General features: G+C 44.4%; 1 protein-coding gene across 1 annotated transcript; it reads right to left on the bottom strand.

Annotated features, from left to right (window-relative positions):
• Positions 1 to 1,539: 1,539 nt before the first annotated feature.
• On the bottom strand, positions 1,540 to 3,354 carry LOC144828005 (general transcription factor II-I repeat domain-containing protein 2-like). Its single transcript, XM_078686152.1, has one exon. The coding sequence runs from the start codon at positions 3,352 to 3,354 to the stop codon at positions 1,540 to 1,542; it is 1,815 nt and encodes a 604-aa protein (XP_078542278.1).
• Between the last annotated feature and the right edge of the window lie 11,679 nt (positions 3,355 to 15,033).

Here is a 15,033-nt window from a genome sequence, read left to right as displayed (position 1 = left end):
ATCCCTAATCCAATACACACTTTCTTCATGACTCAACCCACAAATTCACTCCCATTGTCCGACCATACAATTCTCGGCAAACCAAATCTAGGGAAATACTCTTTGAGCATAACCTTAGCTGTAGACGTGGCAGTATTATCCTTTGGGGGTAGGCCTCTATCCATCTGGAAAAGGCGCAAACAACCACAAGGACATACTTCAGATTGTTGCATCTCTCCATGTGAATGTAATCTAGTTGTACCACTTCAAATGGATACGTCGGAGGAGCAAAATGACCAGCTGGAGTTGGAGTTCCCTTGCCAGGATTATACTTCAGACAAATCATGCAATGCTTCACAACATTCTCAGCACATTTCGGAATTCCAGCATTCTGCCATACTGGAGCCAACAACTTGCATATTCCCTTCGAACTAATGTGAGCCATTCCATGAGCCATAGTAACCACTGGGAGCACATACGCATCAGGCAACAACCATCACTGGTGTCCTGACAACTCAACCCAACAACCCGTCGAATCCAACATACCCGTACTCTCTCTTCACGTACTCACTTCTTTTTCCGTAGCTTCAGCCTGAATCATCTTCACACTTTCTATTGTGTCTTAACACATGCCACTTTCCACAACCCATCTTGCAGGACCTGCCACATACATACGGCTCATAATGTCTCTCGCCGTTTCCTTCGCAACTTCATCCGCAAACGCATTCCCTCGACCTACATCATCCACAACTTTCTTATGCGAGTCCTGATTGCCCTGGTGCTCTCCCGCCTGGACTTCTCAAACTCCCTGTACTATGGCCTACCCAAATTCCTTCTCCACAGGCTCCAAATTGTGCAGAACCAGGCGGCCAGACTGGCCTATAAAATCCCGAAGTGGCAGTCTGCGAAACCATTACTTCGCAAACTCCACTGGCTGCCGGTTGAACAGAGGGCTGCCTTTAAGATCGGCTGCCTGACATTTAAAGCTATGTTCGGGACTTCTCCCGCCTTCCTTAAATCCCTGATTTCCCTTTACTGTCCGGTACGCAACCTACGGTCTTCTTATCGTCAGCTTTTAGTCGCCCCCCCAATCAAGCTCAAAAAATTCGGCGGCCGTAGATTTGCTCACTTGGCCCCCAAACTCTGAAACCCGCTGCCCCCCCTGCTTAAATCTTCTAACTCCCTTCTTGAATTCAGAAAACTCCTGAAAACCAGTCTCTTCACACCAGGGGTGTCAAACTCAAATTCATCGGGGGCCGCATCAGCAGTTTGGTCACCCTCAAAGGGCCGGTTGTATCTGTAGGACTATGTGTCCACTCTTTATTATCATAAATTATTGTCACTGCATTCAATTATTACTGTTTTTTGTAATAATAACTAGCTCTGAAAGCAGAAACATAGTCAGAATAATGGCAAGTAGATATTCAAATGTACAATTATTGTACAATTTATTGAAAAATGATTTTTGGTAACAGACAGTAATTTTTTGTTTTTAAACATACAAATATTGCCAAACACTGTTTATTACACATATGGCAAACACAAGGCATTAACTTTTTTTTAACTTTTCTGACTAGATGGCTGACATCGTTTTCCTGAGGTCAGTCCATCGATGTCTGGCGTTAGGTCTTGTTTTGTAGCAATCCGCAAAACAGCATGGAGGTTATCATCAGTGATGCGTGATCTGAGCTTGGTCTTGTTCAGATTCATGACTGAAAACATCTGTTCACATAGATAGGTGCTCCCAAACATGGACAGAACACGTGCAGCTTGAAGCCGGAGCTGTGGCATCAAAGCAGGGGGGAGGAGACGGTAAAAGTCGTCGACTGTCGCATCCTGGAACTTCGCTTTCAGGCTGCTGTTGCACTGAAGTTCTATTAATTCCATTTGAAGGTTATGTGGTGCACTGTCATCATCGATGTTGAAGGGATTGGAAAAGCTGGTAAAGGTTAAGTTTTGTTGTTTAAAGTCAGAAAAGCGTCGATTGAATTCATCAATCAGCCGATTCACTTTGGTACCCAATCGAGCACATGAAAAAGTACCTGGGAATGAGGTTGAGATGATCTGGCAGATAGGAAAGTGGGCAAGACTGTCTTTTTCAAGCTGTGACTTCCATAGGCGCAGTTTCTCCTGGAAAGCTGTTATTGCCTCATACATTGAGGTTATGACTTGTTTGCGGCCCTGCAGCCTCAGATTCAGATGGGCGAGATGCTCTGTTATGTCACACAACATGGCAAAATCGCACAGCCAGTTTGGATCTGACAGTTCTGACAAGGGCTTTCCTTTACTTTGCATAAAAAGAGTAATTTCTTCCAAAAGCTCAAAAAATCTCTTGAGAACGGTGCTCCTACTCAGCCACCTTACTTCTGTATGGTATGGCACATCTGTATGTTCCATGCCCACCTCCTTCAAAAATTGTTGGAACTGACGATGATTCAGACCCCGTGCACGCAGAAAATTCACTGTTTTCGTGACTGTGGACATTATGTTATCCAGTTGCAGAACCTTGCCACACAGAGCTTCTTGGTGGATAATGCAGTGATACGTTATCAGCGGTGTGTGGCAATTACTTTTTTTCATTTTCTCTTTTAACAGTCCAACCAAGCCATTTCTCTCTCCACACATTGCTGGAGCGCCATCAGTAGTAAGTCCCACCAACTTTTCCAAAGGTAATTTCATTTTATTTACGGATTCCTCCACTGCATTGAAGATGTCCCTCCCAGTTGTTGTCCCATACATGGCGACCACATCCAAGAGCTCCTCACTGACAGACAAGTCTTCCTTCACACCTCTTACAAAAATAGCTAGATGAGCTGTATTAGTATTGTCAGTGCTTTCATCAACAGCTAATGAAAATGCCAGATAACTGCATGCCTCTTCAGCCAACTTTGTTTTAAGATTACAGGCTAGGTCCCTGACTCGGTCTGTGATGGTGTTTCTTGACAAGCTGACATTGTTAAAAGCCTGTCTCTGCTCAGGGCACACCTGTTCACATACCTTCAGCATACACTGCTTCACAAATGCACCTTCTGAAAAGCACTTTGAAGCTCGCGCAATTTCTTCAGCCACAAGATAGCTGGCTTTCACTGCTGCACCATTTTTTGCTGTCATTTTTGCAAAAATATTCCGTTGAGAATGCAGGCTACCTTTTAATTCTTGGACCTTTTGTTGCTTTTCCTGGTGGCTAAGGTTAGCAAATTTGGCTCCATGTTTGGTCTCAAAGTGCCGGCGTAAATTGTATTCCTTCATCACTGCCACTGCCTCATAGCAAATAAGACATACCGGCTTGTCTCCATTAATCACAAACATGTATTCACTTTCCCATCTCTCCTGAAATTGCCTTCCCTCTGCATCAACTTTTCTTTTTTTGGACATTTTTTGGTTATTTGATTGTAGTTTATGGTCCCTATACCACTGTAAAGTGGCACGGAAGTGGTCAGTATATCCAAAGTTTACCGCTCAGACTTTTAAGCAGAATAATAAGCAGAACCCCCCCTCTCCCTACCCCACATACATCATATGTGTACTTACAGTACAGGAGAGAAGGGTTCAGGCAGCCGTTGGTTCTGTCACAGATCACAGGATGGCATGCGCTCAATATAAAAACAAGTGGAGGTTTCCTGAATGCATGTAAAGTGGAGGTTTCCTGTGTAGAACGGCCGGCGCTGCTAGAGGGCAGACGTTCTCTGGCTTGTAGGCTGCCGCGCATGCGCTGAAGAGGCGGCTTTCTTGTGTCAATAACGCTAGAGGGCAGACGTTCTCTGGCTTGTAGGCTGCCGTGCATGCGCTGAAGAGGCGGCTTTCTTGTGTCAATAAAAAAAAAAGCGAGAATAAAAGGTGAAGGCTGGCGGCCGGCGGCGGCTACACGGGCCACTTGACGAGGTCTGGCGGGCCGGATTCGGCCCGCGGGCCTTGTGTTTGACACCACTGCTTCACACAGTCTGGCTAGATTCCCTCCTTCGCACCTCCCAGCACCCAATCAGCGCCAGGAAACTTATGGTGTCAGAGCGCTATAGAAATACCCCTTAAGATAAGATAAGATGCGCACTACACTTCACAATCGCAATCTGCTTTGGGAGAGTAAGTGATTCCAAAAGTTCATTCACTAACTGCCCCTGCTGAATTTTTGTGCCATGGGAAGTAAGGAATCCTCTTTCTCTCCACAAACGTCCAAAACTATGGGCAACACCAAACGCATACTGGCTATCAGTATAAACATTCACTCGCTTTCCCTCTGACAATACACACGCTCGTGTCAATGCAATCAACTCTGCTGCTTGCGCAGAATTCGGTGCTATGCGTGCTGTTTCAACAACTGTATGTAAAGTTGTGACAGCATATGCTGCAGTCGTTTCACCATTCGGAAGCTTAAAACACGAACCATCTACCCATAAAGTACCATCAACATTCTCAAGAGGAGTATCTTTTAGGTCAACTCTAGCTTTCGTTTCTTCCTCTGTACGAAGAAAACAATCATGCTGTTCTTGAGCATCTGACTCTACAGAATTCGGCAACAACGTAGCTGGATTCAATACATTACATCTTTTAATGTGAACATGGCTAGCCAAAAGAGTCAACTCATAACCTGACAGACGTGCACTAGTAAGGTGCTGTGTCTTGGTCCTGTTCAATAAGGTATCCACTGCATGTGGGACCATCACAATCAACGTATTATCCAATACCAAACCAGCAGACTGTCGAATAGAAACAGCCGCTGCCGCTGTAGCTCTCAAACAGCTCGGCAACGCTTTAGCTACCGGATCTAACTTCGCTAAAAAATACGCACATGGGCGTTGCTTGTCTCCAAACTGTTGAGTCAACACTGACAATGCACAACCTTCTCTCTTGTGAACGTACAACGTGAAAGGTTTACTGTAGTCAGGAGTACCCAATACCGGAGCCGAACACAATGCATCACGTAATTCAGAAAAACTTTTCTGACACTCATCAGACCAAGGAAGAGGATGCGGAGTATCTTTAAGAGTCAGCGCCAACAGAGGTTTCGCTAGCAGGGAAAAATTAGGGATCCATTGTCTACAATACGAGGTGATACCTAAGAAAGCACACACTTCTCTCTGTGTGGATGGTACAGTCATTTGCGCAATCGCTTGAATTCGTTCTGGGGTCAACCTTCTTCCCTCCTTCGACAAGAGATTACATAAGTAGGTTACTTCTTGTCGGCAATACTGTAACTTGGAAGGTGACACTTTATGATGAAGGTCAGACAAATGTCGTAACAAAGAAAGAGTAGCCTCTTTACAAATCTCTTCGTCATCAGCGGCAACCAACAAATCATCAACGTACTGAATAAGAGTAGCACCAGTAGGCAACACAAATCTATCAAGCTGAGTTTTCAACGCCTGACTATAGATGGAGGGACTTTCACAATAACCTTGGGGAGCTCTCTTAAACCGGAAGCTTCGGCCTCCTAAAGAGAAGCTGAAAATAACTCTACTCTCTTCCGCAATCGGAATGCTAAAGAAAGCATTCTTCAGGTCAATAACAGAAAAACAGGCTGCCGAAGCAGGAATCAGAGTCAACAAAGCAGTGATATCAGGGACAACAGGAAACTGTGGCACCACAATCTTGTTTACCTCTCGAAGGTCAATCACAAACTGGTACACAGGTGGCTGAGAAGCATCAGTACGCTTAAGGACAGGCAAAACCGGACTGTTACACACATTACCTCTCGTTTCCTCAACTACACCCTTCTCAACCAGATCATAGACAATCGCTAATAGAGCTCTCTCGCCATCACTAGATATTTTATACTGTGGGATACGAGGTAGCCTAGCATTCGATTTGAGTGTAACAACATACGGTGGAATCTGCAAAAGACCAACATCATTTGGACCTGTAGCCCAAAGCGTATCAGGAAGTGAACGCAATCACTTTCTTACCTAAGGTAGGATGTACTCCCGAAGGAGAACAATGTAATGTCGCATATAATCTTTTCATCAACTCCAAACCCAACAGATTCTCATTATAACCAATCATCAAAATAAGAGGAGCTTCCAATTCACAAGGGCCAATAGAAAGGGGCAAAGGATTAGAAATCGGGTTACAAACTGGGGCACCTGAAAATCCTACGGAAACATTGGTCAAGCCAGACAAAGGTGCGCCAGGAAGTTTAGAGTGCATAATAGAACTCTTTGTCGCACCAATATCCAAAAGAAAAGGTTGTACTACACCTGATGTAGTCACTTCAACATAAGGTCCACTCTGGTCTACTGGAACTGACACTACTCTCTCTCTTTGCCCTTAGCTGTCCTAACTATCATTATAACCAGCACTCTCACTCTCAACATAATAATCATCAACATAGTACTGTGCAGACTGACCACTCGGAACATTCTGTCTGTCAAAATAATTCGCAGAATTCTGAAGGGAAGAGGAACGCTCATTCTGGGGTAACACACCACGTCCCCTACCCCTAGGAGCTTGCTGGAAACCACCACGACCTCTCTGACCAGATACGCCATTCGCACGCTGTAACAAAGCCAGGCAACTATTCTTAAAATGACCTTCCTCTCTGCAATAAGCACACTGATTAGGACCAGGAAAGAATCGCGGAGCATAAGGCTCAGGCTTCTGTAACAATCTCTGAAACTGTGGAGGTTGCTGAAACTGAGGCTGATTCTGATGAGGCGAATAAGCTTGCTGCAAAAGAACCTTCGTCTTTAAATCTTTAGTTTTCTTCTCTGCTTTATCCTTCTCATATTTATCCCTATTCTCATATTATTGTGCAGTAGCCAATATCTGGGCCGACGAAGAAACAGCCCATGAACTCTCAGAGTCCTTTAACGTATTGGAAAGTTCGGGAAGCAAATAAAGACAAATTTGTCCACAAACAACCTTTGACCACCTTCCGTACTCATGTCCTGACCACTATGATTGATAAACGTTTCTTCAAACCTCGTGAAGAAATCAGACACACTCTCGTCTTTCTTTTGTTTGCATGCTGCTAACTTGTCCCAATTCACTCGTAAAGCAGGCATCATAGTTTTCATTAGATTAATAATCCTACCAGGTAATTCTGCAACTAAAGGCTCAGGTTTGGCACCTCCAACCTGTCGACCATCTGCAGCAACAATATTAGCCCACGTATCTCCTAATTCTGCCGCATGATTCTCATGACGAATCTTCGCCCACAAAGGTTGAGGAACTACATTACCCATTAACATATCTATGTCAGCTAAATTCATAATACACGCTTCAACTGTCTGGGACAACTCCTTGTAATAACCAGCAGGATTCTTACGAGGGTCAGGTAAGGTCTGCTTAAGAGCCAAGACCTCTGCTCTCTTCCAAGGGACATGTACCCACACTCGCTGAAAATGGGCCTCTGCAGCCTGAATACCCTGATTAACATTAGCAGCAACTGCCTCTCTCAATACAGGGGGAACTTCTCTCATAGGATACTGTTTCACTTTCCTCCTAACAGAAGGATCAGGTTCGTACAATGGCTGAGACGGGAGTCTAGTTCTGAAGGCAAGTATCGTCTCTACAGCATCAGTAACATCAGATTCCACTATCGTCCCTTTAGCAAACTCTGACTGAACATCAAGCACTTCATGCGGAATCGGACCCAACTCATTATCTTCCCATTCCTGCAGCAGAAAAGCACACATTACATCAAAAACATACCTTTGCTTAGGCGGCTCCCACTGAAAGAAAAAATCCATAACTGCTGGCAAATTATACCTAGGAGCATTTAAAATCCATCTACGAGCCAACAAATCCAACACCGCCCACTCTTCGGAACTAGGAAGCTGACTACGACTCTGCTTACGTTCCGAAACAGGGATCATACTCAGTGGCTCAAACAATGGAGACAACAGATTAACAACAGTTTCTGTCATTTGTTTTCGAGCAGAAGGGGAAGAAGTAGGCGTAAAAACAGGAAAGTTAAAATCTTGAGACAAAGTGGGAACAAGAGCAGTAGGAGTCTGAGATGCAGAAGCAGAAGGCAAAGGAGTTTGAGGCAAAGCTGGAAGCAAAGCTTGCGACCCTAGAGTGGGTTGCGCAGTAGGAGGCAAAACCATCTGTGGAGCACCGGGTGGCTGAACAACAGCAGGAGGTTGCACAACAAAGGGTAGAACAACCGGGGGTAATGGAGGCACAGTAGCACCCTCCACATAAGGGGGTGACAATCTCAGTAAATGAGAGATCAAAGGATCTTTTTCAGGGTCTTCCGTCTCTTTCGGAGGAGAAGACGGCAAGGCCGGATAACATTTATCTATGGCCATGCAACGCTGTCTATCTAAAACTTCACACACTCGATCTTCCTCATCTGACTTAAACTGCCTAGCAGCTTGTAGTACTGAGATATTCTTATCTTTCCTATCTCTCTTTGCTTGCTTCATTTCTCGCTGTTTGGCTTCCTTTCGCCAAAGGCGGAAAGAGTCAAACATTGCCGGCCGGGCTTTCTTCTTAAATAGCGCAACTTCCAGATTATCTAAAATATTTAATTCAAAACTATCATGTTGGGGCCATCGTAAAACACCATCTTTTTTAGTACAGCGGACCCACACTTCATTATAAGTAATAGGACCCACTCCGTGTTTTGAATAGAGCTCATAAGTCGGAGTTCCAACCGGAGGTATCGGACACGAATCCTCCAATCGGGAATCCCTGTTGCAACCACAACTAAACCATTTCCCAATTTTGCTAAGACCAGGCATCTTATAGCTCACTAATCTAGCTTCAAACTTCAAGAGGTTATCAACTATCGATACACTCGTAAATATACGAGCCCCTCGGCTTCGATTTTTGCAAAAATCAAATCAAAACCAAGAACCAAAACAAAGTCGTGGGAGCGACCCACTTATACTGAACCAAATATCTGTCACGCCACCAGAAGAACGTTCAATCAAGGGTCCAAGATAAGGCGACAGTCAGGGCAGCAGTCCTTCGTAGCCGTTGGAAAGCGGGAAGCCTCGCAGAAAAGACCTTTGGTCCACGTCGACATGCAGGGGTCAATGAAGTGGCGGCCTTCCTCCAGAATTTCCTCACGTGGCTCCTCACGATCCTCGGGCTTGGATCGGTACCGCTGAAGTCGCCCCACCGTTGGGCGCCAACTGAAGAACCGGGCTTTAGAACCCAGCGGCGATAGGGACACACCCAAAGTCTTCGGGTTCTCCTGTCTTGGCAAACAGAGACACGGAATACTTCTAGGTGGCGTCAGAGATCAAATTTATTAGCTGGAGCTAGTAACAGTAATCTCAGCAATACAACACGGTGTACAACTCAAGAAACTGTTCAAATTTCATAGAGCAAGACATCACCTTTTATACACAATATTCTCATTATAAATGTACACCCACTGCGCACAATTCTGACCAATAGGACACATTTTCTAACTGAGTATCACATTAACAAAAACCCAATTTACAGTAACCCAACCCAAAAGTTAATTATTAGGAATGTCCCAAATTCAATCTTTGCAAGCCGGACAAATTTATAATTGAAAGCACTACCCATGTAATGAAAAGTCGTAAGAAAAGAAACAATTCAGATGCTGATTAGGATAAGATATGTGCAAGGAAACTAAAGGTTAACGAGGTCCTGAACATTGATTGGCAATCTCAGACAACGATCAGCCAGAGAAATTGGATTCGTGAAGGGTCAGTTTCAAGTGAAGAGGTCAGCGTCCTGCAGTTCACTCACAAGTCAGAAAAGGGCCTGTTTAATGCATACATGAACAATGAGGCCCATGCAACTTTATTCATTTGGTTACCTTCACGGCCTACGTGAGGGCAACACAAAATGGCGATATGAACAACGCAAACAAAATGGAGTCCGGTCCCGAAAACCACGGAACCTCACCCGGGGCTCCCTCTGCTCGTTTGCGCTGCCGTCACCGCCATCTTGAATACCAATGCGCATGCGCGGGCGCCCTTGCATGCGCATTGGTATCCAAGATGGCGGCGTTGGCGGCAGGACGAGCAGAGGGAGCCCCGGGACGCAGCGGACAAGGTAAGTGCCTTTTTATTTACTTTTATTTAAAAATTTACAAAAGTTAGCTATGTAGGGGAGGGCGGGAGGGAGGCGGGTGGCGGGCAACTTCGCTACGCCCACGGGGTGGGCGTAGTGTTCCCTGCTACGCCACCTTTGCAAAGGGCGAAGTAGACAACACTACGCCCACTCCGTGGGCGTAGCGAAGTACTTCGCCCAGGGTTAGTTCTAAGGGCCAAGGATTCTGTGTTTTTTCTAAATGGTGCACATAGAGACCAGCTAAGGTGCTTCCCATACTGGTCTTGAGCTGTTGTAGATAGAGTGTGTCCTCAAATCTGAAGAAATTCTGGGTTGGAGCCCAGTTACAACATTCATTACCACATTTCTGGGTGTCTGGAAAACCCATTCTTCTTCGAAGAGTACTTCTTCGATTATGTTATGGGTTTCTGCATGTGGGAGACTTGTTTATAGGCTTTCAATATTTAAACCCATAAAGATATGTATGTCTGGTTTGTATTGTATGTCTCTCAGGAGAAAGAGTAATGCCTTTGTGTCCTTCAGTATGTATAAGTCTTTTGGGCCATGGGACTTAGTAAAACATTCGCAAACCTTGACAGAGTTTGCAGGATTGATCCTATCCCTAATACTATTGGTCGCTGGGGTGGGTTATCCAAAGTTTTGCGGAGTGTGACTACAGGCTACCATCTCCCCTGGAAGAACCAGGATGTGATATCTATATGTGTGTGCCTTTAACTGTATACTCTAAGACCACAGTTTGTTTTCAGATAATTTTATTTGGACTTCACTAGATGTGTCCACTCATAATATAATTTTAAGTCACGTTTTTCCTCACTTGGAGGTGCTCATGATGATAAAATTGGTATTACTGAATGCAAAGGAGCATGCATACAGCCACATGTCTACACACCTTTTAATTAGCATGCAATAAGTGTGCATCCAGTGTGAAACAGCAGGAGTGGTATCAGGGAGTTAATTTTCCCAAGGTCTTGATGAAAAGCCTATAGAGGTACCGCTTGAATCATGTTGACTTTTTAGAAAATCAGGTACATGACATCTTCCTTTCCTAATCACCCCTTTTTAATCATACTGAATAGAAGCCAGAATAAATAGGATACACCAACTAGCCAAAGATACACTCCAGGACCAACCTCCCACTCCTATTTTTCAACACCATTGTATAGTCACCTAAGTGCTCCCGCATAGTCTGTAGGTCACAGCATGCCCCGCTCCATAGCAGAACGGGATGCACCCGATGATGAAGCATACCACCAAAGGGCATAGCTGGATTCTTTTTTTGGGCAAGGTCCTTATACATTTCTGCCATACATATCATGAGAAGATTAATTCTCCTGAGATCGCAAAAAACTCTTGTTGAATTTCAAATATGTTTCTCAGGATTTCAAGCCGTTCTGTTTGCTCGTTCTTGTACTGCTCGCGCTCCAGTGTGGAGTCATATCACTCGACATTTGCATAGCTGTTACCTGACTATTCAAGACACAGGAAATAATCTACAGAAAGGTGAGATTTCCAGAGCTTGTCTGAACCTGAAGATTCCCAAATGGCATAAATTTAGATTTCTAATGGGCCCCATGTCATAGATGACACTTTAGTCTGGAGTTTTAGCTATCCTCGCAAGCTGATACAATTGAGGTCAATCTTGTTGTAATGTGAAAATGAAGCCTCAAGCCCCATGATGTAAAACGCCAGGGTTGGGTGTGTCACAGTTGCCATAAGGGACTGTAGCAGCTTATTGTTTCACAGAACTCACTACAAGCCCTGACTGAACTGAGCTTGGATTCCTAGAATAATAAATGATCAATGAAATTAATTTATTGCCAAGCGTTATATGCAAATAATACAAATATGAAAACTATTGTTTATTGGGTACTCACAAACTGTTTATGTATGAAATATTACAATTTAATGTATCTGCACTAAATTAAAAAAAGTGTGTCCCTTAATTGTCAAAATATTCTTGTATTGTGAATGATGTCAGATGAATGTTGGTCCTACATTTTGCAAAAACAAACCTCAACAATTAATTTGTAATATCTAACAAAGTAGCAAACACCAGTTTTTGTTGGTTGCTGTATTATGAGTGTTCCTCCACTCTCAGGAATCTCTCTCATGTGGACCAGTAAGCAAGACACTGTGCTCTCCTGCTCATCTCTATGTGAGATTTGCTCAGTATTGGGTAGACCTCAAGAGATGTGCTGCTCTCTAGAGGGTTAGGTTAGTTGCTCTCAGATTGTAGCTAAATATTGTAAGGTTATGTGTATTTGGTATAAATTGTAACTGCATGAGGAATTCCAGATGCTGGCCAGGAGTCGGAGGAAAGGTGACAGGTGCTTGATTTCCTCACCGTATACTCTGGACTCTCCTGTGGCACTGGCTTTTGCACTTTTCAGTTTTCAAGCTCCGGAGCAGATACAACATTGTCCCACCGGGTAGAGCTACTGAGCAAGGCCACTTAAAGTATGTTCCATGAATCAACTGTAAACACCGGACACGTAGACCATTGACCAGGCCCACAAACTGCAAAAAAATGACTACACACCGACCTGTCAGACCAGTCCTTCTAGCACTGTTGGATTGTCCTATAAGCCAGTCTGTCCTGGCCAGCATGGTCACAAAAGGTCATAAAATAACTTTAGCCGAACACCAAAGGCTAAAGCCATTCTGATTTACTTACATTCTCGTTTGTTCTTTTTAAAAATGTAATTGTTTAGTTCCTACTGCAAAAATAGTGAGCACACAAATAAGGTAATTTTGTGGCAACGTATGCAGGTCTACTATAATGGACTGCAAAGCATTCAACGTATGGTTCATCAGGATTTCTGAAAAAGAGGAAGGACTTTTTAGAGCAAAGGTTACCTACAGGAGAGTTATACATGGTGGTTTGCTACAGTGCAGCTGTAACACAAGCTTTTGGAGCAAAGCCTAGTGTGTTATTGGCCTACAATGTGAATTATCTACACTCTTACAAAATAAGGCCATGCCACAAAACATTTTTGGTTAGTACTATTACATATCTTTAGTAGCGAAGCATCCGTAGGAAAACACTTTTACCACCATAATATAAAAGTGGTTTAAGGTGGTTGTGGTGGTGTGTGACTGAAGTGTCTGTACATGTTTAAGTTGATAGATGTCAGTTAAGGTACAACAACAACATAACACAATGCTTACGTAGAGTTCCACAGCAACAGAAGCAATTACAATATCAAGATATCAGAGTGTGTATACTTATGGATTGAATCTAGGAAAATAAAAGATTTTTGGCTACATGTAGGTAATTGCAATTTACCGACTCATAAATACCGAATTTTACTGATTCGGTATTTATGAGTCTGTAAATGCAATGTAGGTAAAAAAATCGGTATTTTTTACCGAATCAGTAAAGTTTGGAATCGGACAATCGGTATTTACCGAATCGGTATTTCCAATGCATTCCTATGGGCCTTTTGGTCCATAGGAATGCATTGGAAATACCGATTCGGTAAATACCGATTCGATAAATTACGAAACGGTAAATACCAAATCGGAAAGCAAATAAAAGTGAAACTGAATCAGGCAGCCAATCAGGTGCTACCACCCTCCCCCTCCCTACCAGGAAGTGGCTACACAGGCAGCTACAACTAATTAGAAGCTTCTGGAGAGGCAGTTGGAGCTGAGCTGAGTCCCTGACCAAAAGAAAACGTGAACTTTTAAATTTGAAAAATGGCAAGCAGCACAGACAAAGATCAGCGAGAGGAAGAGGAAACTAAAATTCAACAGCATGGAGCTGCAGGTCCTTGTGGAGGAGGTGGTGAAGGTGCACCAAAAATTGTTTGGCAGGCAGTCCCTCACAGTGGCTGAATCTGCCAAAAGGAAAATGTGGCTGGACATTCAAGAAAAAGTGAATGCAGTTGGAGTGACTCCTAGAGACATAGAGGACCTTAAAAAGAGGTGGTACGACCTCAGGAGCCTGACAAAAAAATAATTGCTGAACACCCCAAGCAGGCAAGCAAAACTGGTAGAGGGATGAACCCTGCACCCCCCCTTACTGACCTGGAGGAGCTGGTGTGTCCACCATTAAACCAGAAAGCGTCTGCGGACTGGGAGATGTAGACAGCTTAGCCACAGCTGCCAGCAGAAAAGGTAAGACGCATGCACAGCAACCCCCCCACCCCATCATCCTTCCCTTTACCCTATGTGGCTAAGTGAACCCCAGTCCAGAACAGCTAGCACTATACAGGAGCAATGCATTATGGGACATGCAGTCAGTAAATGAAAGACCATGTCATACAGCACAGCAACCACCAAGTCAGGGAATAATTTCAGACATAATGAAGCACAGGCAAAATGTACATTGTTCAAGTGAAAAGTATTTAATTGTAGTGGCTGTGAGGCAGTAGCGCTTAGCTAATGTATGCTCATATGTCCACAGGTGAGACATCTCTCAGGTGTTCCCGGGAGACAGAAGGCACGGCACCAGAGAGGGATGAGAGCCAGGAGCCAGGTCCAAGTGCACAGAATGTATCAGAGGACACAAGTGCGCCAAGTACACAGCCACCATCCCAAACCTCAGAAGTGGCTCCAGAGCTAAAGGCGTCCCCAGAACGTACAGAATCCCCTCTGTTACTGTCATCACCAGAAATGCCTGCATCACTGCCTGTGACAACACCTGCATCACAACAGAGCAGGAGGCATGTAGTTGCCCCACTAGTGGAAATGGAGTCATCAGCAGGTGACATGGAGGGGGAAGACACACACACCTTGCCTGGGGAAGGTAGCTCTGCCACACTGCAGTCCAGTGCAGAGGTGGGCCTTACCAGTACCAGACGCCACAGGCTCCAAGAAAGCAGTGTAGCACCACGTGTGGAGGGTCCCAGTGTGTTCCGTGGCCTTGAGGGGAGCATGGTCAAAATCCAGAGGATACAGGGGATCATGTCTGTCCAATGCCAAATGAGGAACCTAAACAACAATATGGAAGACATAGGGAAGGGCATCAGAGAACTAGTTGTTGTCAACAAGGAAATGGCTGCAGGGATGCACGATATGACTTAATCGGTGCAGCTACTGTGCACCAAACTAGAT

This window comes from Lissotriton helveticus, chromosome 4_1 (assembly GCF_964261635.1).
Source record: "Lissotriton helveticus chromosome 4_1, aLisHel1.1, whole genome shotgun sequence".
In the NCBI taxonomy this organism is placed as follows: Eukaryota; Metazoa; Chordata; class Amphibia; order Caudata; family Salamandridae; genus Lissotriton; species Lissotriton helveticus.
Note: the sequence above shows the minus strand (reverse complement) of the source record. Positions and strands in the feature narration are given on the sequence as shown.